Source organism: Copadichromis virginalis, linkage group LG6, assembly GCF_057382275.1.
Source record: "Copadichromis virginalis isolate Kocher_CV1m ecotype Utaka linkage group LG6, C_Virginalis_male_GT1.1, whole genome shotgun sequence".
NCBI classification, from domain to species: Eukaryota; Metazoa; Chordata; class Actinopteri; order Cichliformes; family Cichlidae; genus Copadichromis; species Copadichromis virginalis.
The window spans coordinates 18,478,452-18,505,832 of record NC_140623.1 but is presented as its reverse complement, the minus strand read 5'-3'; the positions used below and the strand labels follow the sequence as shown (position 1 = coordinate 18,505,832).

The 27,381-nt window shown below is 39.5% G+C and overlaps 1 protein-coding gene across 2 annotated transcripts; it reads right to left on the bottom strand.

Annotated features, from left to right (window-relative positions):
- Window positions 1-27,381, bottom strand: LOC146707603 (uncharacterized). 2 transcript variants are annotated; one of them, XM_085459030.1, is made up of 10 exons: window positions 27,245-27,381; window positions 26,185-26,391; window positions 25,887-26,036; window positions 25,269-25,310; window positions 24,293-24,372; window positions 23,917-24,004; window positions 23,692-23,802; window positions 17,659-17,901; window positions 14,733-14,817; window positions 1-1,551 (listed from the first exon to the last, which is right to left on the bottom strand). In XM_085459030.1, the coding sequence occupies exons 1-9, from the start codon at window positions 27,270-27,272 to the stop codon at window positions 14,756-14,758; spliced, it is 1,011 nt and encodes a 336-aa protein (XP_085315156.1). In that variant the 5' UTR covers window positions 27,273-27,381; the 3' UTR covers window positions 1-1,551; window positions 14,733-14,755. The 2 variants fall into 2 exon arrangements, with proteins under 2 accessions (XP_085315156.1, XP_085315157.1); XM_085459031.1 differs by lacking the exon at window positions 1-1,551 and having other exon boundaries at window positions 14,760-14,817; window positions 17,655-17,901.

Below are 27,381 nucleotides of genomic sequence, written 5' to 3'. Positions count from 1 at the left end.
CAAAGAAAAAAAGTTTTTATTTAATACAAATCAAATGAAATTCAAACAAAAGTCACGTCATAACAAGTGGTGCAACACGAAGCTTCACACTGTTATAGGAAGAACGTAAAACAGCAAAATGGAGCTTCTGTAAAGCACTTCCTCTTAAACTGAGGAAAGCACAATTTGATCAGATCTGACAAGCCTGTGTCATTTTCATATTATTCATATTTTACAAATACATGCCAAAAATGAGTAAAGAGTTTTGGAGCCAGGATTCAAATAACTTTGTTTGGTGAAGTAGCAGTGACCATATCAAGCCAATCATTGTATATACACACACTTATGCATGGATTTATTTACATTATTTATATCAAGGCCAGTAATACCAATGTAGAAAACCTTAATATGCATGTTTTAGTTTAAAATTGTGCTTAAATGATTAGTTAATAGATCCATTAGTTAGGAGTGCTTTTACATTATTTCTGAATGCCTGAAACGGGTGATTCTTAAACAACCATTTTGGAAATGATTACCACTTACAGCCAGTGTATTTATTAAGTGAGCAAATCTGAATGCATATTCTCTGCTTCACACTCACCTTGTAAATTTATAACACTTTTTTTTTTTTTTTACAATATGGCAAAAACGTGTAGTAAGTGCTTTTGTGTGCCTCTCAAATGGATTATGTATAATGTTTTAAATTAAATTAACATTTTTGTTTGTTTGTTTTTGATTGGTTAACAATAAGTGTAAACCAAACAAAATGGTTTGATTGGTGTTTGTCAGCCATTGGGTAAGAGGTGCAGTACACACTTGGACAGAGCGCCAGTCTATTGAAGGGGTTATGACCTGAACAGTGATGAATAAAAGCCACAATACATATTCAGAAGACAAGTTCAGTAATTACTAAAACAACGAAAAGCGAACAATTAACTTTGAAAAAGCTTACAGCACTGTCCAAAAGTCTTGAGATACACCTCAATTTAAAAAGTATTTTGCTTTCAAGAAGCCAGACGTTCTGGTAGCAGGGTCTTGATCAATAGTTCTCCAGGCTTTCTGAAGGTCTTTCAAAGTTTTTCTTTGGACATTGGCTGTTGTTTCACTCCAGTCGTAGTACCTGACATTTTCAGAGAAACATCCATCAGATTTTTATCCACTATGCCAGTGGTCCCCAAACGCAGTCGTTTGGTACCGAGCCAACATCCAAAGAAGAGCTTTGAATGTCCTTCAAGAGGCCTGGAGAACTATTCCTGAAGGCTACTTTAAGAAATGACAAGAAAGCTTTCCGTTGTCATACCAAATATTAACTTCACACCTCACTAGAATTATGCAAACTCAGTATTTGATTACATATTGTACGTCCACGTATACTTGGACATGTTTAAAAATAAAAAATGTTTCCGATTTGTCTCGCAAAATACAAAGAAATATTGGCTGGCTCAAGACTTTTCCACATTACTGTATATGCTACAAAAAAAAAACAAAAAAACAAGCTTGTATCACAGTTATCAGTGAATACACTTTGAATAGAAATATCCTTTTCCCCGACGGCCTCTTTTTTCCTTTGGTCTGCAAAAAAAATAAAGAGAGAGAGTGAGAAAAAAGAAACAGAGCAATGAAAACAGTGCATCCTTTCCCACAGTCACGTGTTCTGCAATCACCTGCTTTTTCCACTTGTAACTTCTGCTTTGGCCAAGTTTATGTGGCCTTTGACATGACCTTTGATCCCTATGGAGAACCATCTGTTTGAGGGAAAGGATGACTGACATAATGCTAACTCTACATCTATTGCTGTGTTTTATGGTTAACTAGTAAGTGTTTAAACAGAAACAAACCAAGTCCCGGAGGTACAAGTGACAACAGCACTGCAGGGCTCATTTTTAGAGTTTTTACAAATCTTTGTCCAAATAATGAGCTGACTTTTAATTTTTATAAAAGGTATTTTCAGAATCTTTACTTGAATACATCAATTTTCAAATTATGTACGGAAGCTTCAAAAGAACAATTAAAAAATTGGTTTAAACAAGAACCGTGACTACTCGAACAAAACAAATTTAAATACATCAACTTTACTTTTCTCTTCTGATAATAACCATCCATTCAAAATCCCATTTGTATAATTGCTGCTCATTGACTCTCTTGATACCTCACCCACACAATTAACAGCTGAAAAGGTTACACCATGTGTCATGACCTTAAGTTGTGTGTTTTTTGTGAAGTTTTTATTAGGACTACTGACTTATACAGACTTGCACAAAAATACCTGGATGATAAAATGCTTCAGACCTGACAGATTGATTAGTCTAAGGTTAACTTTCCTGAACCAAGAGAAACGGTGCTCACAGAGGAACATGATGGCGATTTATAGTTTACCTGTAAATAATCACAACATCACCTCATATAATGACAAAAAATATTACAATCTGTGGCTTTGAGGTTCATAATCACAGAGATCTATGGACACTTACACTACGCTTTCATAAAAATAGCCTCAGACAAAGTTTCAGTTCACATCTTGCAGACTAACTGCAGCACCTTCATCTTTTGTGTATTCTGTGGCTTTTATAACACACTGTTACTTTTAATGCAGTGCCTCCACCCAGACAACATAATCAGCGAGTCAAAGTAATAGTAATCTTAATATCATTACTCATGGAAGAATACACACACATTCAATGACTACAGTACAGGAATACGATGCGGTAAGATAAGAAACACTAATTTATCTCATATGGTAGAACTATTGAAGTTGGTGAGCTGCTCTCATAAGGTAGCTTAAAACAGCAGAAATTTTTAGTAATGTAGATTTTTAGCATCTACGAAACTTTTTAAATATATGTTTATAAAAGACAGACATCAAACATGGTTTTTGAATCAATGGTTTGAAGCCTCCAGTTTGGAATTTATGCCAGATATGATCATATTTTGGATGACAGAGTAGAGCTGGACAGTTTGCTAAGTGGCTAGCAGTTTTAGCTAATTTGATTAGCAGGGTGCAGCTGTAATTCAGTGATATTTGATGGGGTGCTAGCACAATACATGCTTAAAACACATGTACATGCAGAAAAACAAGCAAGTGCAACCTTAATGACTCTACCTCAACCTTTAAAGCTTCCCGTGACCTAAACCAAACTTAAACGTGACCTAAGTTCAGCTATAAAAACAGTAAAAATTAGACAAAGATACCATTTTTATTTATTTACCAGACTGCAAGCATGTTCATTTTTGAGTTTCAAGTTGTCATTTAAGGATCTATACGACTGCATTTGCTTCATTTTTTCACCTCTAGAAGTTAATGTTTTGCTTTTTTAGTGTTGTGGTACCAACAGTTTTACTTAGATTAGCTTAATGATTTTTTTCCCTCTTGAACACGTCTTTAGTGACTTAAACAACACCTGGGGACACGAGGAGCTGCTGCTGACTAGCGCTATAAAGGCGCGGGGTTCCTGGCTAGCTAGCATATTTGCCAGTTGGTCAATAATTAGTGCCGCTAGTAGTCGCTACACATCAAGTTTGTGGTGTGTATCCATTATAGTGAAATTATGGTTCAGTGGTAGTCGAGTGTTGGCAGCGTGTTGAAAGAAAGTGTCTGTCTTAGATGGGGCAGGTGTCAGAAGTCTGTACTATAGCCGGTCTCTACTCTTGCTTGTGGCCTGTCATGAAGAAGATTGAATTATAACCAGTGTTGGGACTGTAACGCGTTACTTAATAACGCGTTACAGTAACTACGTTATTATTGTGGTAACGAGCACGGTAACTAGTTATTATGCCAAAATCAGGAACGCGTTAGTCGTTACTGGGATTTAGATAGGGTCGTTACTCGTTACTTCGTGTGGTGGCTATCGCGGAGCTTCCACAGATTCAGTAACATTAGCAAGTGGTGGAGGCCAGCAGGTGGATGAGAGAAAGGGGACGCACAAGGAAGAGAGACCCGAGGCAGCCGCTGGTCCGAGTGTGAACTGAACTTCAGGTAAGAAGTTATGACCTGCAGTCTATCTGTGTCAGATATAACCCAAGTTTAGGTGGAGTTTATTTTCGTTATTCTGACTTTTTCGTACTGCGTACTAGCTAGCATGATGGAGTTTCTATACAGCTGGGTGGGTGCTATGATGTTAATGATGTTGAACTTTATTTTGTTCATAAGGTTAATTATTAGAGTTGCCAAAAAACGGAATCGTCTCGTATTCAGAGAAAATATCACGCGTTTCGTATTGAGGTGAAAAGAAACACAGCGAATGTCGCGCTAAACAACAGCAGCACGTTTAAGCTTGATCAGCTGTTGTTAGAATTTATTTAATATTAATATCTAGTATCAGCTGATGTTTGCAGGAGCCACAGCTGTAAAAGCTGCTGGTCATGATATCTGTTTGGTTATCTGGTGAGAGGGAAACATGAAGATGAAACCAGGAGATGTCCTTACTGAATCATCAGAGCTGAACAGGTGATGGAGAAACAGGTTTACCTTTTAGGTGACATGAATGAGTTGAAGGGAAGTTATGAACTGTTTCTGAGAGACAAATAAGACCAGGATCCTTTTTTAGGTAGCTGACAGCTGGTAACTGTGCAGGGGTGGGTCTAGCAAAGTGTTGCCAGGGGGCCAGGTAGGGCATTAACAGGGAGAGGGGGGCACAAGGAAATACGTTTCTCTCTTATTCTCATTTAAAATGTCCAGCTTTTAAAAAATAATTATCTGAGTCTTACAACAAACGATTGTATACCATCAAAACAGTGTACATCACTGTCACAACAGCGTTTGTTTTCATTCAAAGGCTTTATGATTTTTCCCTATAATGGCGGGCTGGTCTCTAGTCAAAAGACTGGCAAAGTTATGGAGGCAACACATTAACAAGAAAATTATGAATAAAACCAAAGTTACTTTCCCTAGTAACTAGTTACTTTGAAAGTAACGAGTAACTTGAAGTAACTGAGTTACTTATGATACTAGATTACTAGTTACTAGTAATGTAACTAAGTTACTAATTTAAAGTAACTTACCCAACACTGATTATAACATACTTTTCATGCTGTCTTTTTAATGTTTTTAATCTGTGTTGGAGTTTTGTTTTCTTTTCAGCTTTTCTTCCTTTTCTGTTCTGGCCCACTCAAAATGTCAGCATTTGACAGATGCACAAGCGACACGCAGTAAGTTTTTTTTACAGACTGAGCATGTTTGTGGCAGTTGAAAGCCCCTTTTTTAGGCTCCCTGTAGGCAAATACCTCCACAAATGCGCACAACCACAACAACATAAATTAAACATTAGTGTCTGTCAATGTAATATGCGGATTATAGTCTGCAGGTCTGCATAGATTTTAAAAGAGTCTAGTTTTTCCATTTGAATGCTTCGATATAGAAGAACTAAAAGCTTGACTCACTTCACAACATAAAAGCAAAACAAAGTTTCGACTTTTTAGGATCTGTCATGTGACCCAAGTTCACTTTAAACCGTGTGTTACTGATGAGAAACAGAGATGTAATAAAGTCACAGTGTGTTTCTGACAGTTTGACACCGCCTGAGGAATGTGAAGCTGATGCCGGAGGCGATACCAGCAGGTGGATGAATGTCCATCTGTCAGCAGGCCCTACTGATCACAGCAGCCCTGCCAACTGCTCTAAGCCCGAAGAGGAATGTTTAAAAACCAGCCCGGAGAGGACAACCAGAGAGGAAGCATTATGTTGTAGGCTTTTTGGGGGAATCGTAGGTCAGCTACATTAAGTTTTGGACATGAAAATGGTTGCATCTCTTGCCTTCATTGTTTTGGAGTAAATTTTGTTGGTCCACAGATCGGAAGATATCAGATTTGGTCCAGATAACACTCTATTTTTCCTCCATTCAGTCAGACAGGCTCACAGTGTTGGTTTCTACTTCTACTTCTTTGCACCTGTAGAAATTTAATGCAGGGTTTGGAATCCCTGAAAGTCCAGCTAGTCTAAATTAGCCATAATAACTTTGATCAGTCATGTTTAACATTTGTAGAACGCTTTGGTTTGTAAATGCCAGGAAAACTTAATACATGCCCTCACCTTTGTTTTCTGCATCAGTTAATATATGTTACCATGGCAACAAGCTAAACTAAGATAATGAATATCGAAAACGTGACCTTTGGAGCATTGGTATGTCAACATCGGCAATGTGAACATGCTAACAGTCACCATATAGGTCTTAACCTAATTATAGCCTTAGACAGAGGCTAGCATGGCCACTTTCAGATTAGCTGAATTTGAACTGTATCATGTCTGAGTGTGACTGTCCCCGCCTCCCAGCAGTTACACTATTGATTGTGTCTAAAGATGCTTACATCATTCAAGATTCATGACAGCTATGCTTGAAGAAGTGACTGCTGAACAATGTGATATAGTATCCTCATCATTCCTTAATATTGAAAAGGACATGGGCAGGGATGGTCATACCAGGGGACTAGTGTACAGGGTTTATCTATGCAGGCTGAGCTGTAATGTACAGCAGCTGAATACAGCACAGAAAGTAGTGTGAAATGAATCAAAACTCTTTAATATATATCCAAGTTAACAATCTCATATGTTTTACATATATACAAAATCTCCCATGAATAATTCTGTGAATCAATTATCATGCCAAGTTCATGAACTACGTTCAGCTGCCATTGATCAAATTGCTAAAAAACTAGTAACCAGGCAGAGTAAAGGCAATACAGATACAGACTGCAAAAAACTGACCCACTGTGACACCACATTTTTAGTGACGGGCTAGTAACTCGTGTCATTCACCCAATCACACACATTCATACAGCGCTTTCACCTTATACACACTCTCACTTCCACTCTGATGAATGCATTGGAGGCAGCTCAGGGTTCAGCATCTTGCCCAAGGATACGTCAATTCACAGTAGTTCTAAGCTATTATTTCTGCTTTCTCCACAAAGTGTTTTCACTGTGCTTTCCCCACTGTCCTGTCCTTTGAGTGAAATGCAGCATGGTACACACATAAACTCCTAAATTAGTTCCTTTAAATGTTTTGTGGTTCCACTTTCAAAGCACAAAAGAAGAATCTAGAAAATGTGACACTGTGTAAAATGCTTCAAGTGTAAATAGCGAAGGTCAAGGTCAGGCATTCTTTGACAACTCTTAAAATAAAAAGATTGAGGCCAAAGGTAAAGTACAAATGAGACGTTTCCAGTATTTTTTAATTTCTATGTCTGGGAGTATGCACAAGTTCTCTTGGGTCAGTGCAATGTTAATATCATCGTCAAAGGGCCAATGCAAGGCTCTGTATTGGCGTCTGTGTGCCTGTTTGTCTGTGGACTGCACTCCCACCAGTTATGCATGCCTCCTCCAAGGAAAAGTATACAGTGGGGCAAAAAAGTATTTAGTCAGCCACCGATTGTGCAAGTTCCCCCACCTAAAATGATGACAGAGGTCAGTAATTTGCACCAGAGGTACACTTCAACTGTGAGAGACAGAATGTGAAAAAAAAATCCATGAATCCACATGGTAGGATTTGTAAAGAATTTATTCGTAAATTAGGGTGGAAAATAAGTATTTGGTCACCTCAAACATGGAAAATCTCTGGCTCTCACAGACCTGTAACGTCTTCTGTAAGAAGCTTTTCTGTCCCCCACTCGTTACCTGTATGAATGGCACCTGTTTGAACTCATCATCTGTATAAAAGACACCTGTCCACAGCCTCAAACAGTCAGACTCCAAACGCCGCCATGGCCAAGACCAAAGAGCTTTCGAAGGACACCAGGAAAAGTATTGTAGACCTGCACCAGACTGGGAAGAGTGAATCTACAATAGGCAAGCAGCTTGGTGTGAAAAAATCAACTGTGGGAGCAATCATCAGAAAATGGAAGACATACAAGACCACTGATAATCTCCCTCGATCTGGGGCTCCACGCAAGGTCTCATCCCGTGGGGTCAAAATGATCATGATAACGGTGAGCAAAGATCCCAGAACCACACGGGGGGACCTGGTGAATGACCTGCAGAGAGCTGGGACCAAAGTAACAAAGGTCACCATCAGTAACACACTACAACGGCAGGGAATCAAATCCCGCAGTGCCAGACGTGTTCCGCTGCTGAAGCCAGTGCATGTCCAGGCCCGTCTGAAGTTTGCCAGAGAGCACATGGATGATACAGCAGAGGATTGGGAGAATGTCATGTGGTCAGATGAAACCAAAGTAGAACTTTTTGGTATAAACTCAACTCGTCGTGTTTGGAGGAAGAAGAATACTGAGTTGCATCCCAAGAACACCATACCTACTGTGAAGCATGGGGGTGGAAACATCATGCTATGGGGCTGTTTTTCTGCCAAGGGGACAGGACGACTGATCCGTGTTAAGGACAGAATGAATGGGGCCATGTATCGTGAGATTTTGAGCCAGAACCTCCTTCCATCAGTGAGAACTTTGAAGATGAAACGAGGCTGGGTCTTCCAACATGACAATGATCCAAAACACACCGCCCGAGCAACAAAGGAGTGGCTCCGTAAGAAGCATTTGAAAGTCCTGGAGTGGCCTAGCCAGTCCCCAGACCTCAACCCCATAGAAAATCTGTGGCGGGAGTTGAAAGTCCGTGTTGCTCGGCGACAGCCCCAAAACATCACTGCTCTCGAGAAGATCTGCATGGAGGAATGGGCCAAAATACCAGCTACTGTGTGTGCAAACCTGGTAAAGACCTATAGTAAACGTTTGACCTCTGTTATTGCCAACAAAGGTTATGTTACAAAGTATTGAGTTGTATTTTTGTTATTGACCAAATACTTATTTTCCACCCTGATTTACGAATAAATTCTTTACAAATCCTACCATGTGAATTCATGGATTATTTTTTCACATTCTGTCTCTCACAGTTGAAGTGTACCTCTGGTGCAAATTACTGACCTCTGTCATCATTTTAGGTGGGGGAACTTGCACAATCGGTGGCTGACTAAATACTTTTTTGCCCCACTGTAACAGGAGCAGCTACTTGGCTGTAGTGTCTGCAGCTGCCCTGACCTTAACAGAGCACTCACTCTCATTGTTGCTTTTGTATATTCTTCAGCAGGATTCCAGTTTAATATCATGCAGTAAAAAATAGGTGTATGATGGAGAAATACAGCTCCACTTAGAGTAGAGTGACTAGACGAATTGTTAAATGTGTGTTGGACGACTCATCGCAACGGCTGCTGCGAACACAGTTCTGCAGAGACTTGTTCAGTGACAGGCAAAGAATGTGAGCCAGTTCATTCTGACACTGAGGCCACATTATCCTTCTGCAGTCACTGTGTACCCTGTAATAAGGACTATGTGACCTATGACCTTTGTGAAGGATTTAAACCCAGAACCTCTAAAGTCAAGCAGCCAAAGAAAGAGGGTAAACTCTGTGGTTTTGTTAAAGATCGATGATGAAGTTCTACATATAAAAACACAGCACATAGTGTTAATCTGCTGTAAGTGTTGCAACGTCATGCTTTAAAGTTTTGCCCTGATTTCAGGTTGAAAAAGTCTGGATGACCTCGTCTGCGAGTGTTTGAGCCTTCTTACCAAATCAAATTATGACCTCAAAAGAGGCTCACTCCAAACAAGCACACTAAACAAAAACATGTCCCATCACTCAGTTTTGTTTAGAGCACATTTTTCTAAGAGATTTGAAAGGTGTTACAGAAAATGTCATCTCCAAAGGTCAAAGGCCAAACGCTACTGACAGATTTATCCTCTTTACATTTCATCAGGAAGAGTCAGTCACTTGTATGCCTGGAATGGTTAGTCAATGATTTGTTGACCTTGACCTCTGCTACAGGTCAGTTCCTTCCAAGCATTTTAAAGAATTCAACTAAAGCACAGTCTCATTTCCTTTAATGTCCCTAAAAACACGAGTTCAATTCCTAACTTTAGAAGCACATTTTATAGATTGTTTCTATATTGGATGCGCTAACTTGCAAACTATCATTTTCTGAAGACGATCTGAAAATAAAACTGTGAGTTGGTGATCATTGTTTGGAAGTTTGATTCAATTCTGAGCCATACTCCAGGAGAAATGGCGATTCTAGTAAATCATGGACCAAAACGAACAAACTTATGAGATAAGAAAAAAATCCAGCAAAGACCTGACACAGGACCTGAGAGACACAGCTATCATTCAGTTGATCCATTTATTGTTAATTAAAGCCTCATCACAAATGGTCCCAGTGGATGGGTAGCTGTCAGGAAGCAATGCTTAAGGAAGGGGAACTGGGAGAAAAAGCTGAGTTGTGCCAAAAAACCTCCCCACAAGACTGAAAATTAGTGGCAACTGATCTGATGGAGTGATGAATCCAAATGTGAAGTTTTTGGTTCAGTAAGTAAGGATGAGCTCAGGAGAGAGGTACAATAGTGAGTATCTACAGTCATCTGTAAAACACGATGCTGGCTCCTTCCATTGTTTGGGACTATATTTGAACCAGTGGTGTTGGGGATCTTTCAGAATTTATGGAAATATGAACAAAGAAATGTGCCATCAGATTTTAATCCACCATGTAATACCATGTTGAAAGCATCTGACTGGCAGTGGCTTTTTCAGCAAGACAATGATCCCAAACACTGCCAATGCAGTAAAAGCATACCTGGATAGAAAAACACACAATGGAACATTTATCAGTCACGGATTGGCCTCCCCAGACCCGGCATCTCAACATGAATAAAGAGTGTGGGATCATCTCGACAGAGAACAGAACAAAAATCAGCCAACATCCAAAGAAGAGCTTTGAATGTCCTTCAAGAAGCCTGGAGAACTATTCCTGAAGACAACTTAAAGAAATTAGAAGAAAGATCACCCGAGAGAGTTCAGGCTGTGTTGAAGAATAAAAATTGCTACAATTGTACAAACTCTGTTTTTGCCTTAACATACTGTATTTCCATCCATTTTTGCACACGTTCCAATAACTCACTCTGACTATTTCCCATTTTCCGAGCAAAATATAAAGAAATGAGTGATTCAAAACTTTTGCACAGTAATGTAAATCTGATATAGTAATTGATTTAAGAATATTTTGGCGATCGTGAGAGACTTTGATATAGATGACCATTTACTTATGATTTAGCAAGACTATAATTAAACAAAAAGAAAATCCCCTGCTCTGTGATCAGTCCATCCATCCACTAATGCTCATTTACTGCTATTTTAATCCATTATGTTATGCAGATACGATCAACCCTTACAGACATTTAGACGATGAATGTATTTTACCACAAGATACTTTAAACATGCCTTCTTAAATCGCATAAACTCAATGCTCCTGAAACTTCTCTCATCTCATAATAAATCATTGCAGTAAAACCGTTCACTCCACCATTCTCTCAAAGCTGCATGCACAGGATCATTCTGCAAACGCAGTGCAAATAACACAGGTGTAATTGCTGTCTTGTGACTTTGCAGTTGAAAAGTTTTAGCAAAAACTTGGTGCTTAGCAGCACAACGTGTAGGGAAAAAGGGGCTGATCCAGCCTCCGCCAGCTGTTTCTTTCTTTCTTCACTGTTTCTGCAGTGTGAAGGGCTTGTCGGTGTTTTCCAGCAGTCCCTCCCTTCTGCAAAGCTTCCCAGGTGTAACGGCTGACCTGCCAGATTGAACCACATCAAACCTCACGAGCAGGAAGCTTTCCTTCACTGTTATTACTGAGATAAAGACCCTGTGTTCAGCACTGCGCTATTGTCATCCAGCCCGCCACAAATTTATGTTTATATGTCTCCCAAGAAAATTGTAAGAAAATAGAGACAGCTTCTAAAAAAACCAGAAAAAAGTTTGTATTAATATTTTTATTTTCTTTTGTACTGTTTGTGTTACTTTGTGTTCCACACACAAAAGCTCAGGAAAGGCAAACCAGCATCTTCAGCCACAGATCTTCATCTCTCTTCATCTCTTTGACCTGTTTCTACACCACCTTTCCAGTAAGTGCCTCTGCTGCTTCCCGCTAACTACTAGCTTTGCTTGTCTCAAAGAGTAAAATCTGAGTCTATCCTTCTTTCACTTCTGCCTCTTCCTCACCGTGAAATATTCTTCCCAGGCGGTACCGGCAGTTTCCACCAACATTAACCATCAGACATGAAAGCTTTGCTCTGACTGGAAAATAACACAGCAAAGTCTCAGGTCTAATTATGCTGGTTTAGTTTATGACCTGGCAGCTCATGTCCATTATCTTCCCCTCCAGCCTTTAAACTTCACCTTGCTCATCACTTCCCAAACCAGGTGGGGATCAGTGCAGTCTTCACTTTTCTTTTTTCTGATGGTTCTCCAGACTGCCTGTTCTCATTCCCAGGCCAGCTAAGAGAATCACATTCGCATCATGTCTCACTCTTAACTTGTTAGGTATAAAAATGTAGTTGCTTTCTTAGAAGCCTTTCATCTCTCTTCAAGTACACCTTTAAAACGTGCTGGGTTAGAGCTGAGTACTTTTTGGATTTATGAAAAAACAAAATAAAACAGAGCATTCTGGATGAGAAACTTTTGATGTCTGCCACCTTTGTGCCTAACTATATAGACTGCTAGTGATACTAAAAACACAGCAAGTGATATTATTTGGCACATAACTGCATAAAAATCCTCCAAACTTCAAAACTTAGAGGATTAAAGATCAAGCCTTGCAAGCAGCTGGTAACATCGACCTGTCACTCGTGTGCAGATTAGGCAGTTTTAACAGGTGAGTAAGAAGAGGGAAAATTAGTAACCAAAGGTTTTTTTTAAAAATTATTTTCATGTACACTTCTACTGTACAGGTGGGTATTTTAACGTGTCTCTAAGACTGACCATTCCATGAACTGCAGTCTTTGGCACCTCTGCACAAACACATGCTAGCTGTTTGATCTATGCCATCCATTTGGACCATGAATTAAAAAGAATAATAATTACTTCTTGACATGACTAAGATAGAAAACAATGTTTTTATGTTGTATGTCATGCTTATTGTAAATGAATCCTGCAGGGTAACTTATAAAAGCAAACTTTGTCTATAAAACATAGTCATATTTGGCTTTCCTGTTATGCAGAATTTACATATTTCTAGAGACAGTTACATTGTTCCATTGCACTTTGAATAAAGTAAGGTGCTATGGATGGCACACGCTAAAGTGGTTCTGTGAGTTTTAGACTCCGTAAGCGCTTTAGTAAGTGCTTTGTTAAGCATGCTCATTACTCACTCTGAAGCCTAAAATAATGCTGATTTCAGAACACTAGACCACATCCAGCTAAGCCTCTCAGACTAATGAACACACACGGCATCAAACTGATTGCATTTATATGCTTGGTGTATTATGCAGAGTTAGAGAGCTTGCATGTATATTTTCTGGGACTGTTGTGGAGGGCTGCACTGCTGAACTGAATTCAGTATTGAACTGAATTAAGTATTAGTATGTGTCTAGTTATATGCTTTATGTCATTTTTCTATTAATATTGTTATTGACATTATTATTGTTATTACGCAGCTTTCCACAACAGTCCCAGTTTCTCATGTGACTCCTTAGGAAAATTAATTGCCCACTCCTGCCTTCAGCAATATAATTAGAGAGGCATTTCATTGGTCCAACATAGCCAGGCATATAAAAAATGAACTTCAGTTACAGGAAAAGAAAAACTAATTGCCACCACAGAGTCTAAATCCACAAACAAAGCTGCCTGCCAACTACTGAAGAAAAGATTTGTCACAGAATGTACTTTGACGTGACACTGTAGAAAAATCACAGCTGCTGTTAGCAAAATGAAAGCAGTCTCAGTCCCATTCATCATTGATAATGGGAAAACCTGCACTTTTCCTACGGACAGCACAATAAGAACGTTTTGAAATAGAGGTTTGGATGCCAATGATCAAATAGTTAACTGTAATATTGTGTAAATGCATAGCTGATTTCACAGTCATGCTGATTGCCTTCATTTTTCTTATCTTAAAGACCCACTAAACATGTGAGCAAGTATCAGAGACAGAACTAGAAGCGATTGCCTTTGCAGAAATGGACATTCCCGGCATTTCTGAAGCTGCTGTTTCTGTGAGAGCGGAAATGATCCGTGACTGAAAACGCCGAGCTCCCGAGCAGTTAGCCTCTCAGATGTGAGCTTATCATCAGCTGTTAAGAGCAGTGTGAATTCCTCAGGCCTCTGGCTGCAGCCCGGAGCATTGTTGAGCTGATAGGAAGAGAGGGTGGACTGCAGGTGCAGATGTGGGCCTTACATCCAAAGCATGTGATGATTAGACCGAGAGGATCCGTGTTACTACTCGTGTGAGAGAAGGATGTCATCCATCAGCGAAAAACAGAGCGGGAGACGTCAGATGAATAAAGGAGTGATGTCAAGCATGACTCAGAGTTTGCAGAAACACATTTTGATAGAAGTGTTTGGCTTGGGTGTGTCTCTCTGTTATTGCCTAATTGTGGAAATGATGGCGATCCAGTCAGCAGCTTGCAAAATTGACTTTGATTCAACAATCAACTTAACTAACTCGTGTATGTAATACTACTTCATGTTTCACTTATGCTCGGTTTTGGTTGCAGTTTCCCATGATGAGTATTTATAAGCCGCTGGATGTCAGGCTGTCAAGATGATTTACAATGTCAGGACTTGGACATTAGACAAATTTAGATTTTATGGTTATGGTATTTCTATTTTTAATAAGTTACTTCAGGACAGGAAGCTGTAACACTGCACGCCCGCTGGTCGTATGTGGTTGACTTTCAGCTGGTGGCGGGAGTTGTCCTTTTATTAACAGCTAAGCTGGCTGAGCGGTGGAGCAGCTGCAGCACAGCATTTGTCTTGTAGTGTTATGTAGTCTTACCAAGTTTCTGAGGAACAGCACGGTTACCAGGCTGCCACAATATCTCCCACCGGACAGTCGAGAGGAACTTCCCAGAAGATCAAATCTATTCAAAAGAAACAGAAATAGGGTGTAGCTGTGGGTGCGTTGTGGATGCACACTATCATGTCAAAAACCACTTGCTTGACGGTCAAAACTAGAGGAGAAGTCAAATCAAGGAAAGAAAAACAAGAAGCGCACACCTCTGCAGAGGCAACTCACTCTCTGGGGAGCATTTACTTTTAAGGGAATAACGCTGTATTTAGTACATATTCATTTTGTTTTCGCCTTTCTGTTTAAATGCGCTTTAAGAAGTTTGCAGTGCAGCAAAAATCAGATAAGAGCGACGTGACAGATGTTTACTTTGATTACACAAACATTATGTAGGAGTAGATATTGATTAAGTAAATAAGTGGACACGAATAACGTGAACTTAATATGTAGCATTATAATACGGTATATGTCTAACTGGCTGGCAACACTCTCTTTAAAGGTGTAACAAATTTGGGGATCAGCTTAAAAGTAAGGCAGATGTGAAATGTAAAAGTGAGGTAAAATGTGATATTTAGAATCCCCATATCCTCGTAAAACCCCGCTATTAATTTTTGTCCTCTGTTGGGGGATATGAGACTGAGACCGCTACACCAAGCACCTTTTATGCAACCTATATGACATCCTGGGCTTCCATATTTTATGGCCACAAGGAAGGTTAAGTGATACTTCTATTGCTTAGACTCAAATTTCTTCAATTTGAGGATCTTAACTTTAGTAAGAGTTCAGAAATGCACCCCATTCAAAGTGAAACTTGTATTCAGTGTCCTTTGTAGTGGATAGCGGGACTTATAGCTCACATTTTTAACCATGAGGAAGCAGAGGGCAGGATGAGGCAGAAAGGATTTTACTCAGGACGGGGAGTCAGTCTGTCAGAGAAGAAGGTGGAGGAGGGCCAGACATCAGAGCAGGAAGGTGAGTGCTCAGTTGACATATTAGCTTTTGAGGAGTCTAAGCTGGCACCGACTGTCTGTAATAATAAGAACTGTTTAATGTAGGGCTCTGAAGGTTTGGGGGGAAATACACACCAGCTCAGAGTTTGATTTCTTCTTTTATCCTGTGGATTTATGAATTTATTAATATCTATGCTAAAATGCATTAAACTGTAGGTCTTCTGTCTTTATCAATTCAGTTTCAATCATACTGGAATTGGGTTGCAAATATTTTGAAAACAGGACATTACTACCCAAAATCACCACAAAGGACGTCCTCTCATTACATTGAACAGAAAACAGGCAACCAGGTTTTAGAAAAATAAAGTCAGAGCTCACAAACAAGGGGGTGGTGCTCATCACTGAACTGAAAGTAGCATTAATACCATACTGAAACTGGGTTGATTTGTTTTTAATGACACATGAAAACAGGACAATGCTGCAGTATTTAAACTGAAAAATACTTAAACTGACAACCCATCACCTGACAGTGATGGGTTGGAGGTTAGAGTCCACTTCCACAGTTATGTACAAAATATTTCTCTGCCCCACTAAGCCATTATGTGATCAAACAAGACCTGATGTCCAGAAGATATTAAAGACATTTTGTGAAAGTTTGACCTTATTTGACCTTGAAGAACAGGTTAGAGGTCCGAAGTAACGTGATATTAAAAATCCACATATCCATATCATTGCCCGTATGCCCATATGGTGCCAATACAAACAATGGCAGTAAAAACATAGTTTTAAATAGCTCTATACAGCATTATTATCTCTTTACCGATCAATCATACTTGATATTTTTAATCTTTTTCCAGTAATTTAAGTTGACTATACACACGGCTTTTTGTCATTTTCCAACCAATAAATTAATAATTAAGTTGACACTGAAGACCTTGATGGACTTAAGCCAAATTTGAATGGTGTCATGGTTGTTGACAGAGTGTTTTGTGTTATTTATAGTCATTGATTTCATTATTTATGATTTTCTCTTGGTGTCTGCTTCTGTGCGCCTCCAATGCTCCATGTTCCACGTTCCCTGTCTTCTCAGTCAGTGTCATGTCTGTGTCTTTGGGATTCCTGGTTCTTAGGTTTTGTCCCTTTGCCTTCCATGTTTAGTGTGTCACATCTCTAGTGTAGGGTTTGTTCTTTCTATGTTTAGTCATCTGTCTTCCCTCTCAGCCGTGTCTCGTGGTTAGTTCTCGGTCGCCGTGCTTGTCCTGTGTTTCCTGGTTTACTTCGACAGTGGGGGAGCCTATCCCAGATGCCACAGAGTAAGAAGTGGGGTACACCCTGGATACACCTCTAGTCTGTCACAGTACTCTTTAAGTGATTTTGCTTACATAAATTTATCACAAAAAGACAATTTTTAGAAGATCAGTTTGATTTGAGTTCAGCTGATCGCAAAGATCACACCTACACATGCTGTTATTCCCTATTACTTACACTATCCAACCACTAGAAGGGGCATTCTTTCACACTCATTTTAGAGAAGATCCTTTACACAATTACACTGACTAAGAACTGTGTACACATGTCAGGCTGAAAGAAAAAGTCTTAATCTACCTTCCAATGTTTCACAGTAATCTAGATTTTCAGGGTAAATAGAGGAAGGAATTCACAATATGCACGAAAGTTCTGCTTTTGTTGTTTCTCTGTTAGACGGCAGTGTGTTGAAATGTTGCATTTTGTTGTAACTCGGATATGAACACGGAAGAGCTGAACGTTTACCCCATATAGCAGAACAGTAAGTTCGCGAGCGAGTTTGGGATTTGTTAAGACAAATCCATGAGACCTGAGTGTTTGAAGGCCTGCATCATACTCAGTGTACTATACGGGCGTTTCTGTAAACTGTATTTTAGGATTTCCGAAGGTGAAGGACCTGTGATGAATGTTTAGAGGGAACAAATGATCTAAATACCAACTTCTCGTCTGAATGAAGCCAGCGTTGTTGCTGTTGTTCTCATTTGTCTCCTTCAGGGACTCCACTGAAGTCTTGTTGGAGACAGCGGCCTCATCATCAGTTTTGACTTCCACAGTGGACTCCACAGGTGCAGGAGGCTCAGCTACATCCGCTTTGGGCTTGTCCTCAGAGCTGTCTGGAGCGGGAGCAGGAGCTGGAGTTGCAGACTCAGTGCTGGGATCAGCAACAGATTTATCAGTCTCAGCTGTAAAGGACAACAAAAGCAGAAAGCACAGCTGTTTTTTGTGGTTCTCAAGATAAAAAACAGTGATTAAAATAAATGGAAACTGAAACAATGTGGATAAGTAGAATAAACACACGGACTGAGTTTGAAAATACTGGAATGCCCCTGTATTTGTGTCATACCTTTTCGACAGAATGTTAAACTTTTGCAATAAGTTAACTGTGTGAAATTCTTGAAACATTTCTTCATTTTTTCCTTTAAATCTAGATGACATTGCAGAACCGCTGTTTGAATTATTTAGGTGCCCCATAATCACAGCATTTCCACTTAAACAGCCTGAAGTAGTTTGTCCTCAGGCATGATATTTCTTGGGCAAAAGCATTTGAGGGGGCCACCATGTTGGTAATGATGCAGCTGATTAGTGATCACTTCCTAATGAGCCACAGCCATGCAGCTGTTGGAGGCTGTGGGAAAGTAGGGCGGCCCCATTATTATCTGACCCAGTCTTAGGGAGAGGGAAAGGAGAAATTAGGGAAAGAGGAAGATGGCTGTTCTTCAAGACGTAATTGTGGAATGACTAAGCTGGCTGGTCAGTCGTTATTCGAGCCTTTGCTAAACTATTCTTCACAGGTGGATTCCTGGCATGAATCAGCCTCTAACTACTATTTCGTTTGGGTTTTAAACATGAAGCCAATGCGCAACTCTTTGCTTTTTTTTCAACTGCCACCAGGGGGCAACACATCTATTTGCAAACAACAGGTCTAACGTTCTCAGTACTTCTTCATCACCACTCTCAAAGCAAACATCACGTCTGTAGAGCTCGTTCTTGACATGAAACCATGCTGCTGCTCACTGATCATCACCTCTCTTCTTAACCTTGGCTTCAACAACTAGCTTCATGGTATGATTCTTCAGTTTTATCTTCTGTAGTGACGCAGCTCTGCACATCCATTCTCCATTCCTCAGGCATGATCTCTCCCTCCAGAACTGTGTTAAACATCCTGGTTAAACGTATCTTCATACCGTCCATCTGGACCAGCTGCCTCTTCCACTCCTCTGCAAGTCCTCTGCACTTCCTGATTCACTGTCCTCCATCCGTCGTCCTTTTTCTCTCATTTCCCTTAATTATTAGCTCCTCAAAGTACTCTTTCTCAACATACTCTCTTCACTTTTTATAAGAGTTCAATGTCTATCCTTAACCACCCTAATCTGCTGCACATCCTTTCCAGTTTGAGCTCTGCCTAGCCGATCTTTACAAGCCTTTTTCTCATTTCTGTTCAGCCCCACATACAGCTCACCATAAGCCTTTACCTTAAGAGTAAAATATAGTATAAAGTGAGGAATACCTTGTAATTGAAAAAGCTGCACATGTACAGTTCTCCGATAAAAACAAAACAAAAAAAAAATTATAACTTGGTTTTTTCCTACTTGTGGAAGGCTGTCGGTCTACTGTTTACCTCAGCTGTCAATGTTGGGTGAGAAACTTTATTCACTCTGGAAAAGGACTCTAAAACTATGTGAAAGGAGTGCAATGTGAATCAGCTCACTTTTGACCATGGCAGCCATACTGAGTTGAATTGTTGCTGGGGATATTCTGAGCTGTTGGTAAGTGCTACTGTTTTAGCTACTGTTAGCCTCTGTTAGCTGTTGTTAGCTTGTGTTACCTGCTGTTTGCCAGCATTAGTGAAACCTTTGAAGTGGGTCTAAAATTGCTGGACTCCACCACTAATTAAATAAAATTTCATATGACGTGAGTATGTAACTGTTTATCAGAGGAAAGGTGAGATTTTTAGGATACTCAAGCCTAATATTAACTGACATAATGTTAGCCTATAGCCAGCTGGTGTTTTTATATAGCAAACTTGTCAGCTGTCTGGAGACAGTAAGATTACATGTCTAATCTACTGAGAATAAGAACGTGCAATAATATCTGTAATTAATTAGCATTTGTGTTAGAGCCCTGACTTCAATTCAGTAGATGAGATTTTAGGTGAGGAGGAAAAGGATCAAAAGACCTCGCCTCTAATGATAAACCATAGTTATTATGCTTAATATCTTGAGTTTAAAGTTTGAGGCACAACTTACTACATATGTGGCCGGTTTTTAGCTGCAAATATAAAATGCCATTAGTAAGAAGCGAGGAGTCATTCCTGGCCACTGAATTCAAATATGGTGGGGCAGCTTCCACAAACCACAAACCCACTGCTATGTATTTTTAATAGATTTATTATAAGTTTATGAGAATGCATCGGTTTGTTGGAAGATGTAATAACACAGTGAAATGTGAAACCTAGCTGACATGTATACCAGTCAACTAGGTTTCATTTGACCAGATTCCATTTGGCATTGTAGTTATGTTACAAAGTTACACGGGACATTTACGTAGGATTTTGGGCATAAATATTTTTTTGAGTGCAGCAAAAGCAGCTGGTTAACAGCAGCTTGGATTTGTGTTTCCATTCAAGCACAGTATTGACTTACTCACAGTACAGTACAATCACTATTTAAATATTTACATAAAAAAAAGGGGGAAAAAAGTGCTTCTCGTCAAGTTAACACATATAGTCTGATTCTAAATGCTGAAAAATAGAAGCACGTGTGTTCGATTTTTCAGTGGGATGGCTGAAAAAAGCACCTCAAACACTTCCTGTAGATATACCAAGCTATTATACCCACATTTGAGCAAATTATTGTGCGTTTCTAGACTGATGGCAGTTTTTATACATGCTGCCTTTCAGGTCAAGGGCTGTGCAGAGTAACTTGCTATCAAACTGACCTTTGATTGGTTCATTTCAGAGAGAGCCAGGACAGTTGCTTTCCTTGCTTTTGCTGTCAATTGTGAGTAAATCCTGCCTGCTTTGATTTGATGCTTAAACACACCGACAACACGTGAGTAACTATTGCTTATTTCTGGCTTTCTGTGTGAGCGTTATTTGATCTGTATATTTGAGATGTATCCACGGTTAAAACACAGTTTTCTGTTTAAAAATGGCCACTGTACAGAGAAAAAAAGAGAAGTATTTGTGATCGGTCCAAATACAAATGATAAATAATGTTGCCAACTCACTGGCCAGAGGAGTACTCGGTCCTGATAAAAGATCATAATGGGTGATAAGAGTCAGCTTTTGTGTCATTAGTTAAATCTTTCTATATAAAATAGCTGTACAGCAATTTTGATCCTGAAGAAAAATATTAAACCCAACCAAAATAAACTGTAACAAATGCACCGTTTGAATCAGTATGCAATATTTCTGGAAGTGCAAAGCTCTCTCAGTGGTCAGCAAGACAAGACAAGTGAAAAGTCTCCTAAAAACGTCAGCCCATACCCCTTTTGCACGACACGCAGTTTGCAAAAGTCACAACGTGCTTATCTCAATGTGTGGCTTTAAGATGCCTGTCAATGTGAGCCGCAGTCATTATTTTCTGCTACTCAGGGTCTGTGTTAGATCTGTGTCTGTGCACCGCTCTGCACAAGATTATACACCACTCTATCTGACATGCAAGAAAATAGGCTGATCTTGAGCTACACCTCAATAGTGTGAATGCCTGTGAGGCATTCACACTATTGAGACCCTGTTTCTCTTTATTCTTTATCCTTTATTATTCTAGTTGCTCCATTTCTTAACTACTCCCTCAGTTTTCAGTCGATTTTCACCGTTCAAACTTTAAACTGTTCTGCTATTTCTGCTATATCTTTTGGTGATGATAACTTTTATACTTTTTCAGATATTCAGCCTTTTATGCCATTTTTTGGCCCATTTGCTAACAGGGACCACATTATCAGTGTGATCACTAGTTTTGCTTGCTGGGCTGAGCCACGTTTTAGCTCAGTGAGAGGGGCAGTCGTTCTCTGACCAGGAGGCCCGGGATCGAATCCCGCTTATGGCAACATTTTTTTCAGTTAACACTTCCACTGTTTAAACTCTTTTCCACACAAATTTCAGCTTTTCACCTCTTTTTGCAACATTTTCAGTTTTTCACTACTTTTCAGCACAATTTTCAGGTTCCTTATCTCTTTTTTGCTGAACATTCAGCATTTTCACCTCTTTTCTTCTTCTGCACAGTGCACATTTTTTTTCTCTCTCATCATATCTATGTTTGAGACCAGAACTGGTTTGGCGCAGTCGGATGCGCAGCTGCCGTGAGCTCTGGTGGCAAGGGTTCGAGTACATGTGACAGATGCTGCACATCTTCCCTGCTTACATGTAATCTGCTTTCAGCAGAGTTCAGCTTCTACACAGTGTTTTCAACAGATAGCTCTCCTTCTTCTGCTGTTTTCAGATTCCACTACACGGCATTCACACTGCATTTTTGCAGGAAATGCAACTTTTTCTAGTTTGCTTTCAAGAGGTCTTTTTTTTGCCTCATATGCTGTATTTCCATTTATGATTGTGGATTTTTCATTAAATTGCTGCACCTGTTTCCAGTAAAATACAGAAGAAGCAACGACGGGCACAAGATTTTTTACACAGTACTATGTCATAAACTACCTATATGGAAATGACATGTGTTTAGCAGGCTTCAATTTCCAAAGCCTGAAAAGGGCGTATATGCTTGTTTCCTCTCACACCGAATTCAACTATTGCCCCCCCCCCCAAAATCAACTTTTCCTTCTTCAAATTTAAAATGATTTTTTCAAGCCCTAAAATAGTAGATATAAAAAAAAATTTTTAAACAAACAATGAAACTAACTTGCTGTCTTGACACCTCTTTTGCCCACAAAACCAACAGTAGCAGTTCCCCAAATGTCTGCAAGTGAGTGTACATTTCTAGTAGGTGCTACAGATTCTTGTCACAGAGATTAGACAACATTAGTATCAAATGCAGATGGCAAAATTTCATTTTTACTGTCACACGAGAGGGGGAAACAAACAAAAAGCAGACCCTTTTCACAACAACTGGGACAAGACATTGTTGGGGAAGGCAGAGAGACACGCCACAATGTCACACAAGGAGAATACTAGGATCGGACAAACTTTATTCATTTATAAGGAAACGAAAATATTAAAGCAACAACATTTTAATGAGCAAGTGCAGGACAAAAAGGGAACAATGTTGTATATAAAAGTCACAGAAGAGCAAAAGCTCATCTCCATGATTCCCTGCACAAAGGCTTAGGGATACAGCTTTCCACAACCTCAGGATTTATTTATTTATTAGATCTTGCATCTACTTGGGTAAAGGGAAACTAACCATACTCCTTGTTTCTTAACTTAGCTCCCATTTCCATCAAGTGGTGGGCTAAAGTACTGCAGGGCATCTGTTGTGGGAGCTTTTTTTAAACTAGAAAACTTTGTTAGCTGTGCACACACACATTTCAGAATACTGGAGAACTGTGTGAGTCAGACTGGTGTGTATTGCATCAGATTTTCCCTCTAAACAAACTGACTTCATTTCATATTTTAAGTTTCGTGTTAACCGTTAAGTCAACGTCTGAGTCATGTACACATAAAGATTTCACTATTTCAATATTTACAGCATCCGTGGATGTTGCTACGGTAACGTGTGAGGAGCGGTGTCACGAACAGGACTTCCTTTTTGTTCTCTTAACACATCTTAAGAAAGAGGAAGTGGCAAACACCGTTATACACTCACACCATTTTTAATCCACCAAACACATGCTGTTTATCTGAGTTTCACACACGCGGAAACCATTTTCTTTAACACATCATAACAGGAAAGGCGCTAGTGTGAAAAATTCAAAGTGAATTATTGGTACAATATCAAAAAAACGTTGTTGAAGTTGTGAGTAAAATCTGGGTTTCCTATTGTGACAAGTCAAATATTGTGAAAAAGATCGTTTGTTCTTACCTTTCTGCTCCTCCTGTGCTTCGGGTTTAACTTCATCTGCGCCTCCTGGCTTTGCCTCCAGTTCTTCTGGCTCTTTCGCAGTAGTTTCTGTACTTTCGAAGGTTTTCAGACCTGAAAAATATTCAGACAGGAAAAATGTTTATTTATTCAGATGGAGGAACCTGGTTCAAAAAACAGAACGATGTTATATTTAAGGCGACACATTGTCTCCAGCCAATAACTGACCATTTTGAGGTGCGGTATCAACAGGCGCCACGGTGCTGAGAGGGATGTTGACTTCATCTTGTCTGGAGGAAAAATCAACTGAGTAGCGCTGAGGAGATCCAGAACACAGGGGAACGCATTAGTGCCTTTATTGAAATGTTTTTCTTTACATGCAACACAGATCCCTGGCTTAAACTGAGCAACAAAAGCTGCAGTTATATGACCATGATACCACACATTTTGAAAAAATCTTTGGACCAAACAAGGATATCAGTTCCCCGCACACTCCCAGTCTTTATGAATAAATCGCTGTCTGTACCTACATGTTTAGCAAACAGTATGAAACCCAGTCAAACCATTCTTTGTTGGGTATTGAATGTAGAGCTTCTTTACTTACTCTTCTTCTTTTCTTTGTCACGTAACAGACAAGTAAAAATGCCACAACCACGAGGATGATAATGACTAGAATGATGATACCTGAAGGAGGAAATACAATTCATGTTTAGAGTGAAGCACATCTGCCAACACTGTGGCTATGCACTGTGACCCACAGACCTCCAAGTAAAGACCTACACTCACAGGACACTTCATTAGTTACACTATGCAATCAGTGATGCCTTGATTCTCCGAGGCGTAGATTCAACAGGGTGCTGAGAACATTCCTCAGAAGTTTCTGGTCCATTCTGACATTTATACAAAGCAGGATGGATCCATGCTTTTACAGCATATTGCTGACCCTACCACCAGAACGCCACAGATCAGGTAGCATTTTTCAAATTCAGTTTTCGAGTTTTGTTGAGTTGTGCAAACTGTAACTTCACTTTCCTGTTCTTATACAACAGGAGTGGCACCTGATGGGGCCTCCTGCTGCCGTTGCCCTTCTGCTTCAAGATTGAATGTGTTGTGCATTCAGAGACGCTCTTCTGCACACCTCGTGTCGAGCACAAACTGATAGTTTGAGTTGCTTTTCCCTGCAGTCAATCTATTATCCTCTCCTTCTCCCAGAGTACTGCCGCTCACTAGATATTTTCTGTTTTTCAGATCATTCTATGTAAACCCTAGAGATGGTTGTGTGGGGAAAATCCCACCAGATCAGCAGTTGTCCCAAATACTCAATCCTGCCCCAACAATCACGTGACATTTAAAGTCACTTAAATAAAACTTTCTTCCCATTCTGACGCTCTCTTGCTCATGCACATGCCTAAATGCATTGAGTTGCTGTCATGTGATTGGCTGAGCAGATATTTGATCGATGAGCAGAAGAACAGGTGGACTTAATGAAGTGGCATGTGACTGTAGATTTACACACTAGATTTGACAGAAAAGTTCTAGCCTCTGTGAGGCACAGACATGCTGACGTATGTTTAACTCACCAGTTTTGTCAGAGCCAGCTGTCTTTGGACTGGACGTGGAACCTGTGAGATATACAAGACGCTTGTATGAAATAAAAAACCTGCCAATGAGTTGTCATAAAACGTTAGTCTATCCATAATCCAATCGAAAAACACCCACAGCTGACATTAAGGATATTCATATTCATTTGCACTTTTGTTTCAAGCAATTTCAAGCAACTCTTTCCTCTAGCTCAGGGAAACTCATTTAAGATCAAGGGCCACAAAGATGTCCAGTGGACCAAATTCGTATCTTTGCTAGGCCAATTCTGGCCTCTGGAACTTATGTTTGCCTCCATCATTCTTGTTTTATTCCTGCAGAAAATATCTGGATGTTTAGCTGCAAAACGTGCCTCGATGCAAGCACGCCAGGGTTTATCTGAGGTTTTCCACTAAAAACGGTTGCATGACGAGGCTGTGAGCTAAATGAGGAGAACTGCAAAATCGTGCGAACCTTTTCAATTGGATTGTTGCAACAACTGTTTCATCTGTTTGATCTGCAGATGAAGGGTTTATTACAATCAACACAGTTATTGGCATGCAGAGAGCTATGAATAATCATGCTGATTTTGGTAATGTAAGAAATCAGTCCCAGCTTACTCTTCGGGAATGTGCCTTTTGTGGTTGGAGATGCCACAGGACCACCCGGTGCAGGTGTGGTTTGAGGTTTTGTGGTCCTTTTAGTTTCAGTGACAGTCTGACTGCTGGGCTTTGCTCTACCTGTAGTAGCAACACTTGTTGCGCTGTTTCCTACAACAAAACAATCAAAACATTTTTTTTATGTTAAGAAAAATAAGAAACTGTGAAGTTTGGACCATTTACAAGGGTTAAAATATCTGAAAGAACTGCTTTACAGTATAGGCTTTATTGTAAAAGGAGTTCAGATAATAGCTCTCACCAGAAGATTCAGTGCTGACGTTCATTTCAGTACTTGAGTTGCTTGTCTTGATGGTAGTTTGATCATAATTGATGGTCGTGTTCATTGTGCTGGTGTTGGTAATGAAGGTGGTGGTGTTGGTGATGAAGGTGCTGGTGGTGTTGGTGATGGAGGTGATAAGATCTGTCTGTATTGTTTTGTTTGCTATGGCGGTCCCCACAACCAAACCTACACAAAAAATAAATATAATGTTCTAATAGGTCAAAACAATATATCAAACCTGATTACCTTATCATTAAATTCAGTTTCAGCATACCTTTTTTGGCCTTTCTATGCATTTCCTCTTGTCTTTCCCCAGTTCCTTTTACCCAACACGCATTAGACCCACTGTTTCAGAGTGCCTTATCATTTAACACAGTATGAAACTCACAGGTAGTACAATACACACCTATAAAACGTCCACTTTCAGCTCATAATCTTAAAAAAATACGACATATATATAGCAAGAAAATAACTTTAATACAATGTATTAACAACTTGGGAAATTACTCCCCAGATGTTACAAAAACTTTCATTTCTACACATTTCTACAGCCATATGTGAAATCGTGCACAAAAGCACTACAGCAGGATATAAGACCTAGTTCCCATTATATAAAACACACGCAGCCTTATTGAACTGAATCTTCCTGTGTGTTAAGGCAGCGTGCCCGAGAACCTTTTTATGCACACAGTGGTTTAAGTGCAACGTACAACACTCTCACATTTAATCTGCGAAAACAATGTTCTGTCAGATTATGTGATTTTATTAAATTCACATTGTAAAAATTACGATCTGAACCCAGATGGAAGAATTTCTATTGAGGGACACACCCCATTCTCATTCACACACACACACACACACACACACACACACACACACACACACACACACACATTTATATATATATATATATATATATATATATATATATATATATATATATATATATATATATATATACATATATATATATATATATATATATATATATATATATAATATCTGTATGTATAATATAATATAATATAAACAGTCTTACCCAGCATAAAGAAGAAACTTGATGGCATTGTAAGTCTGTTGGATGGCAGCAGCAGCTGGAAAAGCCAAACAGAAATAAATATAAAGTATCCGTATTTATATGGCTCCTGTCTAAAGGTTGTGCTTTCATATGCAGCG

Bases quoted from the DNA above. Each gene is read 5' to 3' on its own strand.
- LOC146707603 (XM_085459030.1), bottom strand. From the start codon at position 27,272: ATGCCATCAAGTTTCTTCTTTATGCTGG. The intron at 26,392-27,244 runs GTAAGACTGTTT...TTTTTTGTGTAG, and splicing joins AAGTTTCTTCTTTATGCTGG to GTTTGGTTGTGGGGACCGCC. The intron at 14,818-17,658 runs GTTGGTATTTAG...TCTTTTGAATAG, and splicing joins TGGCTTCATTCAGACGAGAA to ATTTGATCTTCTGGGAAGTT.